The following is a 19292-nucleotide window of genomic DNA, read 5'->3' on the forward strand; positions in this document are numbered from 1 at the left end:
TACCCTGAACCGAGTCTTAGCCAGGAACAACTAAAGGAAATAAAAATAGAAGAAGGATTATTAGAGTTCTAGACACAACTTAAGATAGGGGACAACTTTCTTATTAGTCTCTTGTAATTCTGCATAATTACTAGATGAAATTCAAATTAGCAACATGGCATTTCTCAACATGATAGAAGGTTATAAAGTCAACTAGAGAGTAAAAATTCAGATTAGTGTATTAGCTGAAGCTAGGAAGTAGTAAGGCTTATTAAAAGATGGGCTTAGGAGTCAATGTATACGTCTTTTCATCTATTAGTTACAATCTTCCTTTAATTAGTGATAAGCTGAATAAAGTGAAGAGTAGGTAAATTTTAAGTACACTCCAAAACTGTACTAAAGCATAAATATTTATTGTACTTAAAAACAATAACAATAGAAAATGTATACAGAGATAAAATTATCTGAAAGCATATCTGCATTAACCCAGCAGACATAATTAGTAAGAACAGCAAGAAACGGCAGATTTTAGGCAAGACTTAAAAATAATACTCACTGATTCTTCATCTTGAATCATCTGTACTAAGTTGTCCAACACAGGTGTCAGATTTCTAAAGAGATTTTAAAGATGTGGACAGTGGAATCAAATCAAAAGCTTTCAGGAGGCTGGTTATTTTCATCATTGTCATATAAAAAAATGCAAAACTCTTACTTGGATTTCATATTATTAAAATTTTTGCCTAACGCCAGGTGTTGTATGGATCTGTTTTTACTGAGCCACACTATTAAGGTAGATAGGTCAGATTCTAAACCTAGAAAGAATCAGAGTAAATGGAGAATCAACACACATGTGGATAAATAAATTCACAGGTGCAGCACAATTCAACAAAGGTGCAAGGCAGTGGATGACTTTCTGTACTGTCCTGAGATGTTAATCCTTTTTCCCCCAACCCCCCATCAATGGAACTCTTTGTCCGCTTTTTATGTCCTCTTATTTCACAGGGATAAACTCATTCTCCACAAAGACTTATCTAAATCTCTTATGCAATCAGTGGCTAAATAAAGTCAACAAGGAATGGGGAGGCATGACAGCAGAAAATGTCATCTCTCCCCATCCCTTTGTGAAAGAAGATTCTGACATACTGTTCACTGGGAGGTAACTGCAGTTAAAGTTGTCTATGCAAATTCATACTGCATTCTTGTCTATGTAAGTTCATACGCACATGCTACTACCACTTATTACCACTAAGCATGCAAAAGGTTGAACTCAGATCTTTATCAATGTATTGATGACAACTTTTTGTTTTTTTGGTCTGAATTGTTTTACTGCATAGACTTTTCATTTTTGGCCATGGAAAAATCTTAGTAAGACTTTGGCACAGAATTATTCCATAAATAAACTCTGTTAAATTAAAAGGTCCTCTAGGGCCTCCCTGGTGGCGCAGTGGTTGAGAGTCCGCCTGCCGATGCAGGGGATACGGGTTCGTGCCCCGGTCTGGGAGGATCCCATGTGCCGCGGAGCGGCTGGGCCCGTGAGCCATGGCCGCTGGGCCTGCGCGTCCGGAGCCTGTGCTCCGCAACGGGAGAGGCCACAACAGTGAGAGGCCCGCATACCGCAAAAAAAAAAAAAAAAAAAAAAAAAAGGTCCTCTAGTCAAGAAGTGAAATAACAATTTTATTAAGGTGTCATCTAGATTGGGCTAGAAGATTATTTTCCCTTTACCAACTTGCTTCAAATAACATTTCTATGTCTTTTCTTCTCTGATTTCTGACTTACCATTATCAGAGATGTCTAGGCTGGTGATGTTGTGGATTTCGGCGATGCAGCCTTCTAATACCTGCGCACCTCCAGATCTCAGCTAGAGAAACACAAACCAAACAGGTAAAGTGGTCACTGGAGGGGTAAAGCCAAAAAAATGAAAAATAGGAGATATAGTCTCAAAGTTAGCACCAAAGAAAAAGTGAAAACTTATCAACTCCAAAAAAGCTATCATCAATGTAAAAAGCTAATCACTAGTCATTATATGGTTTCCCATCTCACATAAGTCTGAAAATCATTAGAAAAAGAAACAGAAGACAGAGGCCACTCTGCGTCACCATTGCCAAGATGGTCTCCATCAACACACAAGAATTTTCTTCATTTCTGACTTTTGGAAAGCTAACAAATCCCTTTTATACATTAGAAACTGCTACTATTTTATTTGATTATTACAGATTTCAAGGTATAACTCTCCACCACGTAGCAGCAAAACAACCAAAGGAGACAGTAAAGACCTATAAAATACTTTTCATCTTTTCCCATAAAACCAAAAGCATATTTTACAGAGGTCAGAGTATTTTTGTTTTCCGTTCAGCAACTATCTGAGTTCCTACTATGTGTAAAACACTGTGCAGGATGCAGTTTCCCAAGCTGTGGACCTTTGTTCAGTAAACTTACGATCTAATAAGGGAAAAGAAATACATTTATTGGGAACCTACTATGTGCCAAGGAACATGGTAGTTTCTCTATTCACTTAAGAAAATTAAAATTTATGTAAAAATTCTATACCAAATTGATAACACTTTCTACTTGTTCAAAGTTTTGATGTAAAAATTTAAAGAATCCTTATTTCACTATTTTAGATGAAATATGTCTGCGGTACTCTGGACCAAACCCTGCCAATTTCCCTGGCTGCTTGCACGTTAAGCAGAATATTGCACAGATCTTTGGAACTGCTTCATTCAGGAGTATTTCAGCTGGAGTGTTTAAATTCAGTCCTTTCTACTTTTTCAGGTAACAGCAGATCACGGTGAGGTGCCTGATGTGAACTCTGACAGGGAGTGTCACACAGAGGCAGACCTCCCCAGGAGGCTGGTCTACACACTTCAGGGAAACCAAGGCCAACCAACTCCACAGCTGCAGGGCTACAAATCCAGTGTGTGGAGCTATGGCCATTTTTATTATATTTTTGCCAAAGTACTGGTTTATGATTGGTTGTAAATTAAAAAACAACACCAGGTTCTTCACAAATAGATTTGAGAAACACTGTTCCAGGTCACAGTTTGTTAATATTTGAAGAAGTGAATATTATATGTAGACTATGTCAATATTAAAGCAGGAAATAATTTAGGCAAATACTTCTAAGGAACATAATTTGATTTTCAGAACATGAAAAAAATTATGCTTTTGAGAAGACAAACATAAGTTTTTACAATTTCATTATTTGCTGTTAGTGATTTCTCTGTTGAGAAATCAAATTTCTACAACAAAATCTCTACTTATTATAATGTATAGTAAAAAGATTCCATTTGCAAAAATGGAAAATAAAGGTGAGATTTCAGTGCTCAATTCTGTTTATTTTACAAATACTCCTGACTGATACTGTAGCATAATATTAACATTTTCCAATACTAAAAATGTCAACACACCCTAATTTATTGATTCATAAAGTACTTACACAATGGCCAAGCTAAGGAAAGCCCAAGGAGAAAAAACAAAAAATGTTAAGTAAGCAGAATAAGAACAGAGAAGTAGACGTCTCTATCAACACACGATGTAAAAAAGCAGAGTCAGAAAAAACACTTGAACTAAAATAAACTCCCAAAACAAAAATCCAAAACTTAAAGAAGAAAATAACTGACCTTCAGTCACAAGAACATTCGATTGAACTCACAGGTTATTAGATGCCTAAAATTCCCCCAAAGCTTAAGGCTTTCCCAAAACAGTAAAAGCTTTTCCATTACTGTAAATGAAAATCCTTTTAAACAAATTTGCATAATTAGACGCTGTGTCTGCATGTATGCATGTAAAACTGGTTTTAAATTACCCTCATTTGGATCCCACACACTAGCATTATTTAAAAAGAAAGCAAGATCAAAGAGGAGTAAATGTGACTGAATCACTCAATACTTTTTGAAATGTTAAAAATAAAATCACATTTCTTTCAAGAGAAGTGTGGTCTCACTCAAGGAAGGTGGAATATTTCAGATGTTACTCATAGTTCTAAGTGAACAGTTCTATCTAATACAAAAACATCCATAATGGGTACAGAAACCAGGACACTAAAATCTAGAGAACTTTTAATAATTCATTTTCCTTCCTCAAGAGCACTTGCCATTTAAAAAGAGGTGGCAAATATTACAGGTTTAAATATAAAATAACCTCCCTATTTATCACTTGTCCTCTATAGGGGTTCCATTTTTAATGAAAAAATAATTTCTATCCTAGGAAATTTTCTCACATGAAACTGTGAATACTATAAGATTCTCCAAGAACAGAAAATGGTTTGACGTGATCCAGTTCAACATATCCTCGCTAGCAGGGTTTGATGCCAAAAGGTAATTTAGAACCCAAGAAAGATATATAATACAACTGACCCTTGAACAACACTGGGGTGAGGGGAGTTGGGGGGGCCAACCCTCCACACAATCAGAAATCCAAGTATAACTTTACAGTTGGCCCTCAGTATCTGTGGTTCCTTCCCCACGTGCAGATTCAACCAACCACGATGTAGTACTATAGGAGGTATTTAGTGAAAAAAAATCCACATGTAAGTGGACCCATGCAGTTCAAACCCGTGTTGTTCAAGGGTCAACTATATACATACTGTCATTTCCAAGAGAATGGAAATACTTGCATTTCCAAATAGTTGCATGCATTATATTGCTTATGTCCATCCTGTGGTGAAACATTTTCCATTTTGTATTCCATACCCAGCCTAACAGGAAAGTGATAGCAAGGGGTACAGCAATGATGATGCTCAACACACACAAGCAGACCCGCCTTCTCACCTCAGAGCTGGCTGAATGACTATCAAATTGAATGGAATTGCCTGAAAAGTTACTAGTGACTTGCTGCAATGTCCTACTTGTTACAAATTTTAATATCTGATGCTCTTTTTTCTACTCATCATCAAAGCACATTGCAATGAATATGGCATAATGTGCAGGAAAATTTCTCCTTAAAAGAACCAACTCCCACATCCAGACTGCAACAAATCCTCAGTTATGGCTAGCCTTTACGTCTTCTCTGAAGTATCAGAGATTTTCCTCTCACTTGGAAGGAGATTAAGCTTGAAGAATTCAGTCCCAGCACTGACTTATTCTTCCCTTGAAGTATGACTATGAAGTAATACAATTTTTAAACACAAGCCAGGATGCATACACCCATTGCCTCCTTTCAGGCAGAGGGGTACATGGGGAGAACGCATATGGATGTCAACATCACTATCACCATATATAAAAGAGTTTTGAAACTCTTGTTTTGGAACTAACCTTGAGGACAAGGGAACACACACATTTCTCTGAACGTCTGCACAGATGCTAAGTCCTTACGCTTTGAGAGTGAGTTGGGATCAGCCACAGGCCATTCAGAGCCTGGCTGTAGAGGGTAATGCTGTTTTGTGTCCAAAACCAGGTGTGCCTATAAATTGATGAGACTAATTATTCTTGAGAGATTTAAAACAGCTTTGAAGGTGATTTTTTTTAAATGGTTTAATAAAGATAGTTACCCTGGGCTTGGCATTGTGCCAATACTATCTCAGCAAACGATTACAGTCAGCCCTCTGCAAAATTTCAGTCCTAGGTTGGTTGAACAAGCAGATGCAAAACCTGCAGATATGGAAGCCAACTGTACCTATTGTACTCCACTAGTTTACATGGGGGACTTGAGCATCTGTGCATTCTGATATCTGTGGGAGCTCCCCAAACCCATCCCCAGCGGATACTGAGGGATGACCGTCTAATCCCCATTCCACATGTGAAAAATGAGGGCTGAAAGAAGGGAATCTTTTGGATCCCAAAGTGCCCCCCCTTTGTTTGCTATGACACTCTCTTGCCTTCCATGACTACTCTGAGTCATTTTCTTATTCTTCTCAAAGAAAACTTTTCTGGTACTAAAAGACCAAGAAAATGAAATGATAACACAATTAATGTGAAACAGGTAAGTTTTTTTTTCTCTAAGTAGAGAAGTTATCTGTAAATGAAAGGTTAATTTCAGTACTGACTAGCTGAGCCCTCACAGAGCAAAAGATTACAGCCCCAAATTTTGGATTGAAGTTTCTAAATATCAAGGATGTTTGTGTTGTAGGAAAGCAACTCCATAATTTATAAATATCTGCATGAAACTTTTTTTTTTTAATAGCATTTAGTGTAAATCTCTCTCATTCAAACTGATGAATGTGAAATGCCTCTTTCAGGGCAGTACTGAAGGATAACACACCAAGAAAGGTAAACGTGAAAAGTAAAGAAATCAGTAAATGGTAAAAACAAAATAATTTGCTTAAGGAAAGTTATTCTAAGTTTCCTGTCTAGACACTTTTAATTCCTATTTCAAGGTTACAGTCTCTCTCCTCCAAATAAACTCAACCACGATTTTAGATGATGGTCGTTTACTTTCTATGACACCCATATAAACCTAATTTTAAAGTTAATCAGTGGAAAGCAGCTGTTTTATAATAGAATAAGTGATCTATTTATAAATATGAAAAAAATTTTCAAGGTATTCCATGGTTTGGGTAGACTATTGTACTTAGAGGTATCTGTAGGGGGCACTGAACTCATACAGTGCCCACATCTGAAACTCCCCAGTATTATACAACAGACATTTGACCTTTTAGGTCTGTCAGTCCCTCACCTTGAGTAAGCCACCCCTGTAGAAATGACTTCCCGAGATGATTATGGCATCAGGGTGAAGCTTCTATCCCCCCAACCCACCACAGGTGGGGGCATTTATCTGATCATCAGGTTCTTTTTATTCATCATTAAGTGATGAATTCTTCCATGGTTTTGACTGGCATGATAATGAGAGTAAAGAAGGCTGTGTCTACTGTGGCTAAATAGAGAATGAACAGAAAAAATTCACATATGCATAATTTTAAACTTCCAAGTTAGTGAAAGCTTTTTTCCAAGAGCATTACATAAATTCTGAAGCAATGAATGATTTAAGGAGTAGTAGTTAATACTCTAAGTGCCAAGCATTCTAAACAGAAAACATTGTAACTTCTAGTACCTTTATAGGAAAGAGGTTTACTGTATCATGGAGATGAGCAAAGTGAAACCTAGTTAAATTTGGACATCTAGCTTTAAGAAGAAAAATATCACAAGACACCTTAATTTACAAAAATAATTTTGTGTTTCATTAATTTTTATGAGCAGCAATACAATGTGTGAGTTAATAAACGTGGTCACCAGTACTGTGATTCAAGCTATAAGGTGGTGGAACATGGCACTAAGGTAGTATTAAGGGGTATTAAGGGGTCCCCATCTCAGCAGTATCATTTTATCATATAATTCATAAATGAATGGCCAAAATGAAGTTGGAATTATCAGCACAATAATGGTCAATCCTACCATCAGAATTTGATCTGGATTCCTGCTTTATTAAGAAAAATTATAAAGGAAAAAGTCTACTAGCCATTTGATGGATCCATATGAAACTGCCAATAGTCTGCCATTTTTTCCTTCCATTTGTGTAAAATATTTTTTTAACATCTTTATTGGAGTATAATTGCTTTAAAATGGTGTGTTAGTTTCTGCTTTATAACAAAGTGAATCAGCTATGCATATACATATATCCCCATATCTCCTCCCTCTTGCGTCTCCCTCCCATCCTCCCTATCCCACCCCTCTAGGTGGTCACAAAGCACCGAGCTGATCTCCCTGTGCTATGTGGCTGCTTCCCACTAGCTATCTATTTTACATTTGGTAGTGTATATATGTCCATGCCACTCTCTCACTTCGTCCCAGCTTACCCTTCCCCCTCCCCATATCCTCAAGTCCATTCTCTACGTCTGAATCTTTATTCCTGTCCTGCCCCTAGATTCTTCAGAACCATTTTTCTTTTTAGATTCCATATATATGTGTTAGTATGGTATCTGTTTTTCTCTTTCTGGCTTACTTCACTCTCTATGACAGACTCTAGGTCCATCCACCTCATTACAAATAACTCAATTTCGTTTCTTTTTATGGCTGTATAGTATTCCATTGTATATATGTGCCACATCTTCTTTATCCATTCATTTGTCGATGGACACATAGGTTGCTTCCATGTCCTGGTTATTGTAAATAGAGCTGCAATGAACATTGTGGTACATGACTCTTTTTGAATTATGGTTTTCTCAGGGTATATGCCCAGTAGTGGGATTGCTGGGTCATATGGTAGTTCTATTTTTAGTTTTTTAAGGAATCTCCATACTGTTCTCCATAGTTGTCTGCCATTTTTGACCCACAAAAATGTCAGTTTTATATGGTTCACCAAATATAACTGTCTCTGAAAGTTATTCTGAATAGGATCACAAAGGAGTTTAAAAAAGAAGCTGTGTGACAATCTAACACGGTGTTCTTTGGGCATATGGCACCTATCAACTTATCTGAGAAGAAAATGTCTAATTGTATAATATTCTAATAATTACTAGTATTAACAACAATCAGGAGAGCATACTTTGATTACGGCTCTGCCATTAGTGAGCTGGATTATTTCAGCTTCTTTAGACCTCAGTTTCCTCATCAATAAGCATGAGAATCAGATGATCACTTATGTCCATTCCAGTTTTGATTCCAGAATTAAATGAATGATGTTATACTGGTAGCAATCATGATCTTTAATCGGGATAGTAAAGCATATGGGTTACTGCTAATTCAGTATTTTGATCTAACAGAGCAATCGAGGTTATACCAACTTGTTTTTAATAGAATAACCCTTTCTATCCTCATTCGTCTTATGCCTTCCCTCATAAGGAATTTTTATTATTGGCATGCCCTTAATATTAAGCGCTGGTAAACAAATAATTAATTCATATTACCAGAGCTAGTTTCTGTTTTACGGTCTGTCATTATAAATGAAACAGCATTAATTTGCACATAAAAATTTCACAATGCCAGGTTAGGTTTTTAGGATTTTCCATTCCCCCCACTCCCCCTAACAAACAAAAAGACTAGTAAATCACACACAGTTGGCATTCACCCCAGCTCAAAATTAATAAAAAATCCTGCACTAACAATTTATATAGCTGATTTCAGACTTGTCAGTTTCTAGAATTTTCAGAGAGGTAAAGCATTAATCTTCAATATTTAGTGTTGGCTTAGTGCTCAGCATCTTGTTAGTGGCTAAAGGAAACACAAAGCAAAGTAAGACACAAATACTGCCTTCCATAAAGTCACAACCCAGCTGGGAAAGCATACAGGAGCCAATTTAATAATTGCGCAAGGCACTACACGTGGTTCAGTGTCCAAATGCATGTCACCGTCGTTAAGTACTAGACAATTAGAAAACAGTAAGACCACAAAGTGCCGAAGCAGTCAGGGAAGAAATGTACAGACAGATAAGCAACAATAGGGAACAACCTTTATAGGTACTGGACGTTCTAAGCATCACATTTCAAAGAAGAGCTCTTTTAAACCTCATAACAACCTACTAGGAGAGGCATTAATGTTGTTTCCTTTTCGCAGATGCAGAAATTGAGATGTAACGCTATCAAGTAATTCACCCAGGATTGCATAGCTAGTCATGGCCAAACTCAGATCAAACAGTAGGGATCTGATGCAGGTACAGAGGAGACAGGACCTGAACTAGATCCTCAAAGAGAGGGAGGCCTTGGCGAAAAAGAGCAACATGGCAGGAGTGTTCCAGAAAGAGAGAAGAGTGGGTATAAAGGCCCAAGAATAGGAATGAATAAACTCCCACCTCCAGCCCTGAGAAAAGGCACCAAGTTTGACATGGTGGGTAAAGTCAGGCTCTGAAGAGGCTGGATAGTTTGTACCCGGGTATTTTCTTACTAATCTCCACACAAACTAAAAGTTCCAAGATAGCGAAAAAGTTCAGGTACCCTCTAAAATGTAGAAGCTTTTAGTCTCAATTCTTCTGTGTGTACTTTGATAGAAACTGCTTGTAGTTACTATAATTTTGAGAAGCATCTTAATTTTCCTGTTTTAAAATGAAGATATTAAAAAAGCAAAATTAATGACAAAGATCTTCCCTTTCACACTCTCCAAATCCAAGTTAGGCTGTACACATCTGGCCCCTGCAAGGAAGGCTGTATGGTACAATTTTCCTGATGGTAAAGCTAGTTTTAGGCTTGATATCTCCAAGTTTCATCATAAAATACTTAAGCAACTGGCATGAAGAAGGGGAGAAAAAGAAAAGTCATTAAAAGCACATTTGACTGCTTTCTGAAAGGTGTTCCATGGCTGTTTGTAGATAAAACTCACAATATACAGAACATCAGAAATTGCTATGAAGTGTGTTATTCTGCTTCTTGTATACCATCTGGAATCCCAGTATCACACTGTTTCCAGGAAAAAGACAAAGCAATTTTCAGGCTATTATCTATTCTAGTGCATCATCTAAAGGTGTTCTTACCTCACAGTTGCTGAGATCAAGAGAAACTCTCTTCAAGTTATGATTACAAGCCAGGCCCAATAACAGCGCTCTGAGGGGAGGAAACACACACACTTTAGATAAAAATTCCACTTGTTGCTCTAAAAATGTGTAAGCACACTGAACAAAACCCAGAGAAAGAAGAAGGCCTTTTCTGAATCATAGGTCAAGCACCAAGCAGCATCTCACTTTTTAAAATGCCAACTGCGTTTCCACCCACCAAGAGTAGTGACAAAAATGACAGGGAAACATTCTTCTGTTTGACACGGAGCAGGTCCCTCATAAATGCAAAACCCGACAGAGCTGCTATTCCTAAGGAAATAAACAAACAGTGCTCCTAATTGCACACTGAAATTAAACTGTGTTCATCACAGATAAACTGCCCCCTGCATCTGCTTGAGAACACCTTTAATAATGTTTAGAGTATTATTAGGCAATTGTTATCATAATAGCAAAGTAAGGCTAGTTTTCCCTAAGGGTTATGTTAATGGGGGAAGGCAGGCTCTAGAGTATTCCAGGATGTGAAATCATATCTTGATGAGTTTGTTAAAGGACTTGCAGAGGTGGGATGGGTAAGGGTGTAACAGCATGGAAGATAAGGTACTAGTCTTGAGTTTGAGTGCAGGATCCTCCCTGTCTATCCAACTACTGGCTGGTCACAGGATAAACACCATCACCACTCTACAAAGGATTTTTCTTATCTGCTTGTGGAGGAGACTGGACTCATCACATGGATCTCATATGTAAGAGAATGAATTGACTCCACTTTTACAAGTCAGTCCTATAAAATCCAACACCACTGAACAGGTTTGAAACAAAAATTTCATACATGCACCCACATCCATTAATTACACCGAAAGGAATAGAGACCCTCAACTAGGCCCTGTGAGGAGTACAAAGATGAGCATGAGAGGGTTGCCAATCTCAAGCAAAGGAAACAAATATGTGTGCAAATAACCATAATGCAAGGCAGACAGTTGTAAATACTAGAGATTAGAACCAAGGCAACTGCCACCTGGGGGTGACTACCTGTTCTCAATGTTCTCAGGAAAGGCACCTCTACGAGCAGACTCCAAAAATACCCCAGGGGAAGGGGGAGGTGGGAAAGTAGAGAATTACTTCATGCCAAAATCTCTGAGATTTTCCCCCATCCAGTGATTCTCTGGTCTCATCCACTGAGAGAGAATCCCCGAGGTGGGCAGAGTGCAAGAACTTGGCTGCTCCCAGCTGCGAAAACAACCCCTGTGGGTAAGAAGGTCAAGGGGACTGCGTGTCTCTTCGTTCCTTTAATCCAGTTCGCTGTCCCCTCTTCTAAAACACTATCCTACGAAAAAGGCTGGGCATGTCTCATCTGTGTGTGTGCCTCTGTTCAATTAATTATTCAAGCATTTCTCTTTTCCTAAAAAGTGCCTTTTCGCCCTTTCTTTCTTGGGGGCAGTATTGAGCTACTGAAAGCTATTGATACTAAGAACCAAAAGGCTTGTCTTCAGGTCCTGACTCTGTACTGAGCGTTGGGTAGCCTGAAGGACATCACTTTTCCTCTCTGTGTCTCAGGTTCTCATCAGCAAAATGGGAGAGTCAGGACATTACCAAAGAGGTCCCAACATTTCTAAGTTTTAAGTTTCTAGGACTTAGCCACATATTTTAACATTGTATTTGTATAGTGCTTAGATGGAGGGAAAACTCTTCCTACTTTTCTGACGTGTAGGTTAAGGACAAGGAAATAAATGGTGTCCTTTAAGATACTTGACTATAGAAGGCCAATGATTAAGAGGTAACGACTCATGAGACAAATATAAATAACCCACAGAAACTGTCCCTAGTAAAACAAAACAGAACAACTACAACAAAGCATCGCAGGCTCTGGGGGAAAACTCTATCACAAGGTGTGTTGTTTATTTTAACCCAGCGTGAACTGCCTTCACAGTGCGATCCTCTTGGTCCTCAATCATTAGCGCCAAACTGAGTAACAGAAGAATTTGTATTTCATCTCCACGGCTCTGGCAGCGTCACCATGTTCTTAAAAAGCCCCGAAATACTTTAATGTGGACAGAAAAGAGCCTCCAAGGAAAAACACAACTATGAAATAAGCAATGACATCAAAAGAAGTTGCATTTCTTTAGCTTACTCGCTTATGGCGACTGATCTCCCTCTAAGAAATGAGGGCCTCCCTCTGCTCCTCTTGGTGCTTGGGGATACAATGTGGGTTTAGGAACAGGACTGAGCCAGTGTCCACTGGTTGACAGCAGTGGACTCTGCAATGTACCTCCCAGAGCCCCCTCAGCTGTCGGTCCTCTTTGGGGGCTGCCTCAGCCCAAGACAAGTGCCTCGCCCAAGGTCACATCTGCTTCTGGGGCAGCCTGTATCCAAGGACTGATCAACACAGGGGTATAAAGGCCCAGCCTCGTCGCCCAGCTCAGCGACATTCTAGCAACAAAGCTCCCGTCGGGTTGGCTGAGGTCTTCACTGTGACAGCCCCAGTTCAACCTGCCCTCTGTCCCACCCTGCTTTCTTCCTGCTCCCCCTCCACAGGTGGGATTCCAAGAGCACTTCCTAATAAACATCCTACATGCTAATCTCCATCTCTGACGTGGCTTCCCAGAAAACCCAACCTGCGATGGCAGTGAGTTTTCACAAATTACTTAGCTTCTCTGAGCTTCAATTTCCTCAGCTGTAAAATAGGAATAATGATACCTTCCCATGGCTGGGGACACTGAAGGTGACAGTTTGTGGGTAAGCACCCAGTGTGTGTCTAACTTAGGGCAGTGCTTGGCAAGTTCCCTTCCATCCTCACCCCCTCACAGGCAAACCCAAGCACCTCAGTTTTGTTATATCTTTTCAAATTATAGTATCACATTAAATGTACATCCAGAATTTTGTTTACAGAATCTTTGGCCATGAAGCCTTTTTCCTCATATTAAAATTTTTACTGAGTAAAACACAGACCTGAAGAGACTAGGGGCATACCTCATCGTATTACATTTCACAGATATTGCGTGTTTTTACATATTGAAGGTTTACGGCAATTCGCATGAAGCAAGTCTACTGGTGCCACTTTTTCAACAGCATTTGCCCACTTCATGTCTCTGTGTCACATTTTGGTAATTCTTACAATATTTCAAACCCTCCACCAGCAAAAAGATTACGACTCGCTGATGGCTCAGATGATGGTTAGCATTGTTTAGTGATAAAGTGTTTATTTAAGATATGTACATTTTTTTGGACATAATGCTATTGCACACTTAATAAACTACACTATAGTATAAACGTAACTTTTTTTTTATAAACATAACTTTTAAATGCACTAGGAAACCCCCAAATTCATGTGACTCACTTTATTGCAATATTCACTTTATTGCTGTGATCTGGAACCAAACCCACAACATCTCCGAGGTCTGCCAGTACTGATTTATTATTAAACATTAACATAAATAACAACAGGTCACAAGATTTAACACTGACCTATAATAAAGTACAGTAAATCCAGTGTTGTTGTGGTGAGGATTATTCTATAAAATCAACTGTACTAATCAATGAAGAACTACTCTATATTTTACAGGAACCAGCAACATTGAATTAGTATACCATGTACCTATCACTAAAACTACTTTGAATACGCTAATCTCCCGCTGATATGATGTGATAAAAGCAAGTCTGGTTTTGCTTTCTACTCAGTGCCTTCCTGGCATCTAGTCTGTTGTAAATGCTCAATAAATATCAGTTGAATGAATGTGGTTAAATTATAATGGATACCCTTTAGAATACTGATGCTGATAGCTTTATTAACATCCATACAAACAGCCTAATCATGATGTTTTTACAATCTGCAGCTGTTATATTTAGAGATCTCTAATACAAAGATTCAATTCTTCCTTTTTTTTAAAAAAAAACAGGCCTCTATAACATCAGGATTTTTTTTTTTGCACAGGTAGATCAACTGTTCTTAAAGGCATCCATTGTTTTAGTCATATGGTACTTTGTAGAACACTAATCAAGAATTTCACACCTCTCAAAAAGAAAAGAAAAGGCAATTTACAAATTAGATGATTAATTTTCTAGTAGAACGAATAGCAGACATTGATTTTAACATTTCATACAAATTTCAAGGGAACAATTGAATGCTGATTTACATGTCAGCTGAGGAAAGGAGAAATCTGTGCATACATTTGAACACACCTGACAACGTAGATATTCATAACTACTTGAAAATGTTCTTTTGACTCAGAGAGAATTAGATTCTATAGTCCTTTTCATTATTTCTGGCAATGGTGAAAAGAAATTCAAGGATAACAAATTATTCTAAAAAGTTCAACTTTACCATGACACCTACACTGAGGATATTAACCCATAAGTTGCCTGCCAAGTAAAAATACCAAACAAATAGATACCTAGGTAATTCAGAAAACAAAGCACCTAAAAATTGTTTCTGTTGCACACACGTGTATAGCCTTTGATTATTACTGTTAGTAGAAATATTGAGAATTAATAGATTTTAAAATGCACACAAGAATATACCTAAAATGGACTGAACAGAGGTCAATAGAAAGGTGATGGTACCCAGAAACACAACTTTTATAGATCAGTGGCTACTGCCAAGGTCACAAACCAAAGGAAGATTTTTTTTTTCATAGAAGATACAATAACATCAACAGCATACAATGTACTCAGAAAGAATCTGACTTCCTTTGTGACCCAAAATAAAAAGGCATTTTTATCTGCCTTGTCTGTCTTAGGATTGTACGTCTTTTTCCCTTCCCTCAAGCGCATTCCTAATAACAAACTGAACGTTAAAACCTCTGGAGAAAATGAATTCACCACTCACTTTAAGGGCTCAGGAGACAGTTTTGTGCCTGAAAGGTTGATTTGCGTCAGAGCCAGAGAACTACTGAAAAACTGCTTGAAAGATGGGGGTACTTCTTTTCCTTTCCTGAAAAACAAAACATGAGAGTCTTACATGCAGTTAAACTTCCATCTCTGCACCCCGCTTCCAAACTGGCACAATTATTCATCGGTAAATTCAAACACTGTGAAATAATCCATGAACTGGTTGTGTTTCAGTAGAAATTTAAAGGTAAAAAGAAACAAAATGTCTGAAAGTTAAATAAATTAATTCAGTGTACTTTCAAAAATGATGTAGGAGAGGTTAAGAAATGTCATTAAGTCTTTAAAACATTTTATTCCTATTCTTTGTAGCCAAAGAACTCATTGTGTTCCACCTCCTAGTTCTTCAGGAAACTCCATATTTGAATTTTTAAGAAATAAGTCAAAGAAGATACATATTTCTCACCAATTTAAAGAGCATTCCCACTGCGTGGCATCAGATTGCTAAGGATCACTACCTGTGTTTGGCTATGTTTTCAGATGCAGCAGGTCTCAGATGCAACGAGACTGTGACCAGATGTCAAGTCTGATTGGTAAGAAGCCTGCATGACACATATCCTACTCGGCTCTTATATCCATACCACAGATCTAATTATTCCAGGCCAAATATTAGAATAAAGACAAAACTCCAAAAAGAAATGCTTATAACCTCCAAATATGTCCCCTTGCTATTCCAGTGGGAAGTATATGAATCAAATCATACAACTCAATAAGAAGACAGCATCAACACTGCACTATGAGGATTTAAGAAAAGATTCCAGAGTCATAATTGGAATATGGATGCTTGGTTTGTTTTGTTCTATCTGATAGAATTGTTGGAAGGTTTGAGTAAGTACAGCACTTAGCCTGATGCATTGTAAACACTTATTCAATGACAGTTATTCATATTCTGTGGAGGGAATCATAGACTCTCAGGGCAGAGGCCGTCCTAGGGGTCGAATTCAACCACATAACATTCAACAATATTTTATGTACAGAGGTCTAGGAAACCTGTCAATATTTGAAAAAGGTTTTAAAACAGGACAACTTCAGGCTGAGAAGAAATACCTAAGGAACCAGAATATCTATTTAAGAGGATGAAAAATACACTTAAGAGGAAAGAGAATTCTGGTAGAATACATATTAGACGTTTCAAAACAACTCTGATCCCTGACAGATGCTTGTATACTCAGATTCATTTTGTTTTTCTTTTTTTTTTAATTGAATAATTGAAGTAAAGGTGAATTACAACGTTGTGTTAATTACTGCTGTATAGTGAAATGACTCAGTTATACATATATATATACATTCTTTTTCTGATGAGCAGACTTTGGCAGACTTCAGAAATGGGGTCTTGGCAACATGAATAAATTGAGGGTGGCTAGCAGCCAAAATCTCAGGAAAAACAAAAAACTTAACCTGCCTTGTATTCCCTGAAGTACAATGGGATGTGAGTGGAATTGAGGTGTGTGATTTCCAGAGACAAGTTTTACCATGATTCTTTCTTCTCTACTATGTGACTGTCAACGTACTACAAAGAGGCTGCTCTGCCTCCCAGAGTGATGCAGCGAACCCATAAGGGACATGTTGCAAAACTGCTGTTGCTGAAAGCTGTGGAGAGGGTGGTGGGTTGGGGGGGGATCATTTGTTACTGGAACAACCTGACCTATGCTGACTGCTATACTTATGAAATTATCTGTGAACCAAAGTATGAATATCCTGGCTAATAATCCACAACTCAGTGTAAAGGCAGCAATTTCTACATAATTACTAAGGGCTTTCTATGGTTATATCTAGGTAAGGTAGTGGGTACTAAACAGTTTAATCACAACCTATCATTTGGAAGACAAGGAAATTTGTTAGCACAATTCCGCTCTATAAGCTTAATAGCTCTACTTAGGACCAGCCATCACAGAATCACAGTATTATGAATTCAAAAGAGCTGATTAGATGAAAATCCTTATCGTCTATGTATCATTTCTAAACCAGTTCCTCAGTCTATTATAGCTCCACCAAAGCATGGCTTCATAAGCTGACTTCAAATACATGAGTGGTCTGGGTGGTCAAGTTAATACCCTCTAAGGCCTTTGAAATAAAGTATCTTAGAAAACTCTCAACTTCTCCCACCATTTTATCTCCTACATTTTACTCCCTCTGATCTTATCCTATTGAGGTATATGTGGCATATTTTTGCTATCGTAGACATTTACATACTGTAGAAGTAATGGACCAAGAATACTTTAAAATACAGAATAACTCACTATGAGGCATAATTGTAGAATAAAGCATGCTGAATCGTGAATTTTCCAAACAAGGGACTGTTATCCCTTTGAATATGTAGTTTCCAAAAAGTTAACAAATAAAAAAGGAGGTATTTCTAATAGTAAGCGATTCTCCATGTTATTAAAGAGCATATAATGACTAAAATATTGTTTACGACTTGTGGTAATAATTACAAATGGTAAGTGTTGAACTGTATTAATACACTAGATGGTTCCAGAATTCCACAGTTACATAACCCATGTATTTTTCATAATTTTTCTGCATTCTGCCATTCTAAGTTGCTGTGTGTGAATACTTTGCTTCTAATCTACTGCCTGATTTTGCAAACAATTCTAAGTCGGGAAGGTAGAAGTGAGGTACTTAGGCAGGCCCTCCACTTCTACAAATCAGAATGCATGAGCTCTGGGATGACGATTCTCTTTATCTCCCAGACACAGTTGATACTTAATGCAAAGTGCATTACTGAGAAACACCCATAGAAGTTTCTAAAAGGGTCTTTACCCTATTAAGAGAGAATGCCTGTCCACATATGAGAAATAGTACATTATTACATCGTTCATATAAGCAGTCTGGAGTTATTGATAAGAACATTATCCTGCAGGGAAAAAAGTTATAATAAAAACTTGAACTTTAAGGTCTAATATTCATAGATAATGATTTAGGACCATCTCCTTTCAGGCACAACATTCACCCTTTATCACTCTGTTTTCATCTCACTACAACTTTCTCTGAGAGAAAGACTCTCCTAGATGATAATGATAGCAGCAATAAATCCATACCGGTGAGAAAAGACAGTTCTGGAGAGATTGAGCACAGCTAAATACTGAAGGCAGCCACGGAGAAGAGCTCCACAGACCTGGGAAAGAAACAAGGCTCTCTTATTTTCAAATATTTCTAGGACTCGGAGAATATTTTATTGGGAAGAAAGCCCATTGTTTCCCATCTAAATATGGGACCCCCATACTTGAGACCCCCCCCCCGAGCAATATAAAACAATATTACCATGTCCAGGGAACATTCTGTATTGGACAAATCCAGATGAGCAATGGCATTTGGCTGGGCCAAAAAACTGTACATGGACTTGAACAAAAAGCAAAAAACAAATATGTTAGGATCCAGAAACACACATGCACACACTCGTGCGTGCACACACAATGTTAAGTTAATATTTTAAAATCAAGTTGCCCAAATCCACTGAGGATCATCCTCTACTCTTCCCAAGAGGATGGCAGAATTTTCTGTCATTCCATTATCTTCCCTGAGAGCAAAATTCCAAAGAATATTTTAAAGTATGTTTAAGTTTAAAAAAGGCCAAATGGAGTCTTGGCTACCAAAGCCCCTTTTTGTTACACATGACTTAGTTTTCCTGATTAGCTCCATTTTTATTATACAATTTGGAACAGTGCTAATTAATTTTAACTGCTGAGACTGAAATACCACCTGAATTGCAGCCACCCTATCAAAATGTTAATCACTTTTGAAAGTGTTTAAGGAGCCACTAATTTGAATTTGAACCACAGGATGGTGGTCTCGGGCTATACTCTCTTCAGTTCAAGAAAATAATTTTTCTATCCTTAATTACTTCCAAATTCTAACAAGAAAGGGACTGACAGCACTATTAGGCTTTTTTTTTTTTCTTAGTCTCACTTATAACTAAGACCCTTCAGTTTCTAGAGTGTCACAATGTCTAAACTATACCCTCACCCACGTGCAAGGCTATCAAAACAATAAAATTAATAACTCTCTGTTATTCTCTAATAGCCCTGTGTGAGTAGTAACTGCCAGCATCCACCAATAGCACACCAAATCCAAGCTCC

General features: G+C 37.8%; 1 protein-coding gene across 3 annotated transcripts in view; it reads right to left on the bottom strand.

Moving 5' to 3' along the window:
- CARMIL1 (capping protein regulator and myosin 1 linker 1) overlaps positions 1-19292 on the bottom strand; it is a 322541-nt gene that overhangs the window by 103917 nt on the left and 199332 nt on the right. For all 3 annotated transcript variants that reach the window (XM_082637868.1, XM_082637867.1, XM_082637866.1), the window contains exons 14-20: positions 18478-18555; positions 18255-18331; positions 15155-15259; positions 10315-10384; positions 1756-1837; positions 692-791; positions 536-590 (exon numbers count right to left, since the gene is read on the bottom strand). In XM_082637868.1, the coding sequence (XP_082493994.1) occupies positions 536-590; positions 692-791; positions 1756-1837; positions 10315-10384; positions 15155-15259; positions 18255-18331; positions 18478-18555 (567 nt within the window). The remainder of the gene's footprint in view (positions 1-535; positions 591-691; positions 792-1755; positions 1838-10314; positions 10385-15154; positions 15260-18254; positions 18332-18477; positions 18556-19292) is intronic.

This window comes from Mesoplodon mirus, assembly GCF_964341445.2.
Source record: "Mesoplodon mirus genome assembly, chromosome: 12".
Lineage (NCBI taxonomy): Eukaryota > Metazoa > Chordata > Mammalia > Artiodactyla > Ziphiidae > Mesoplodon > Mesoplodon mirus.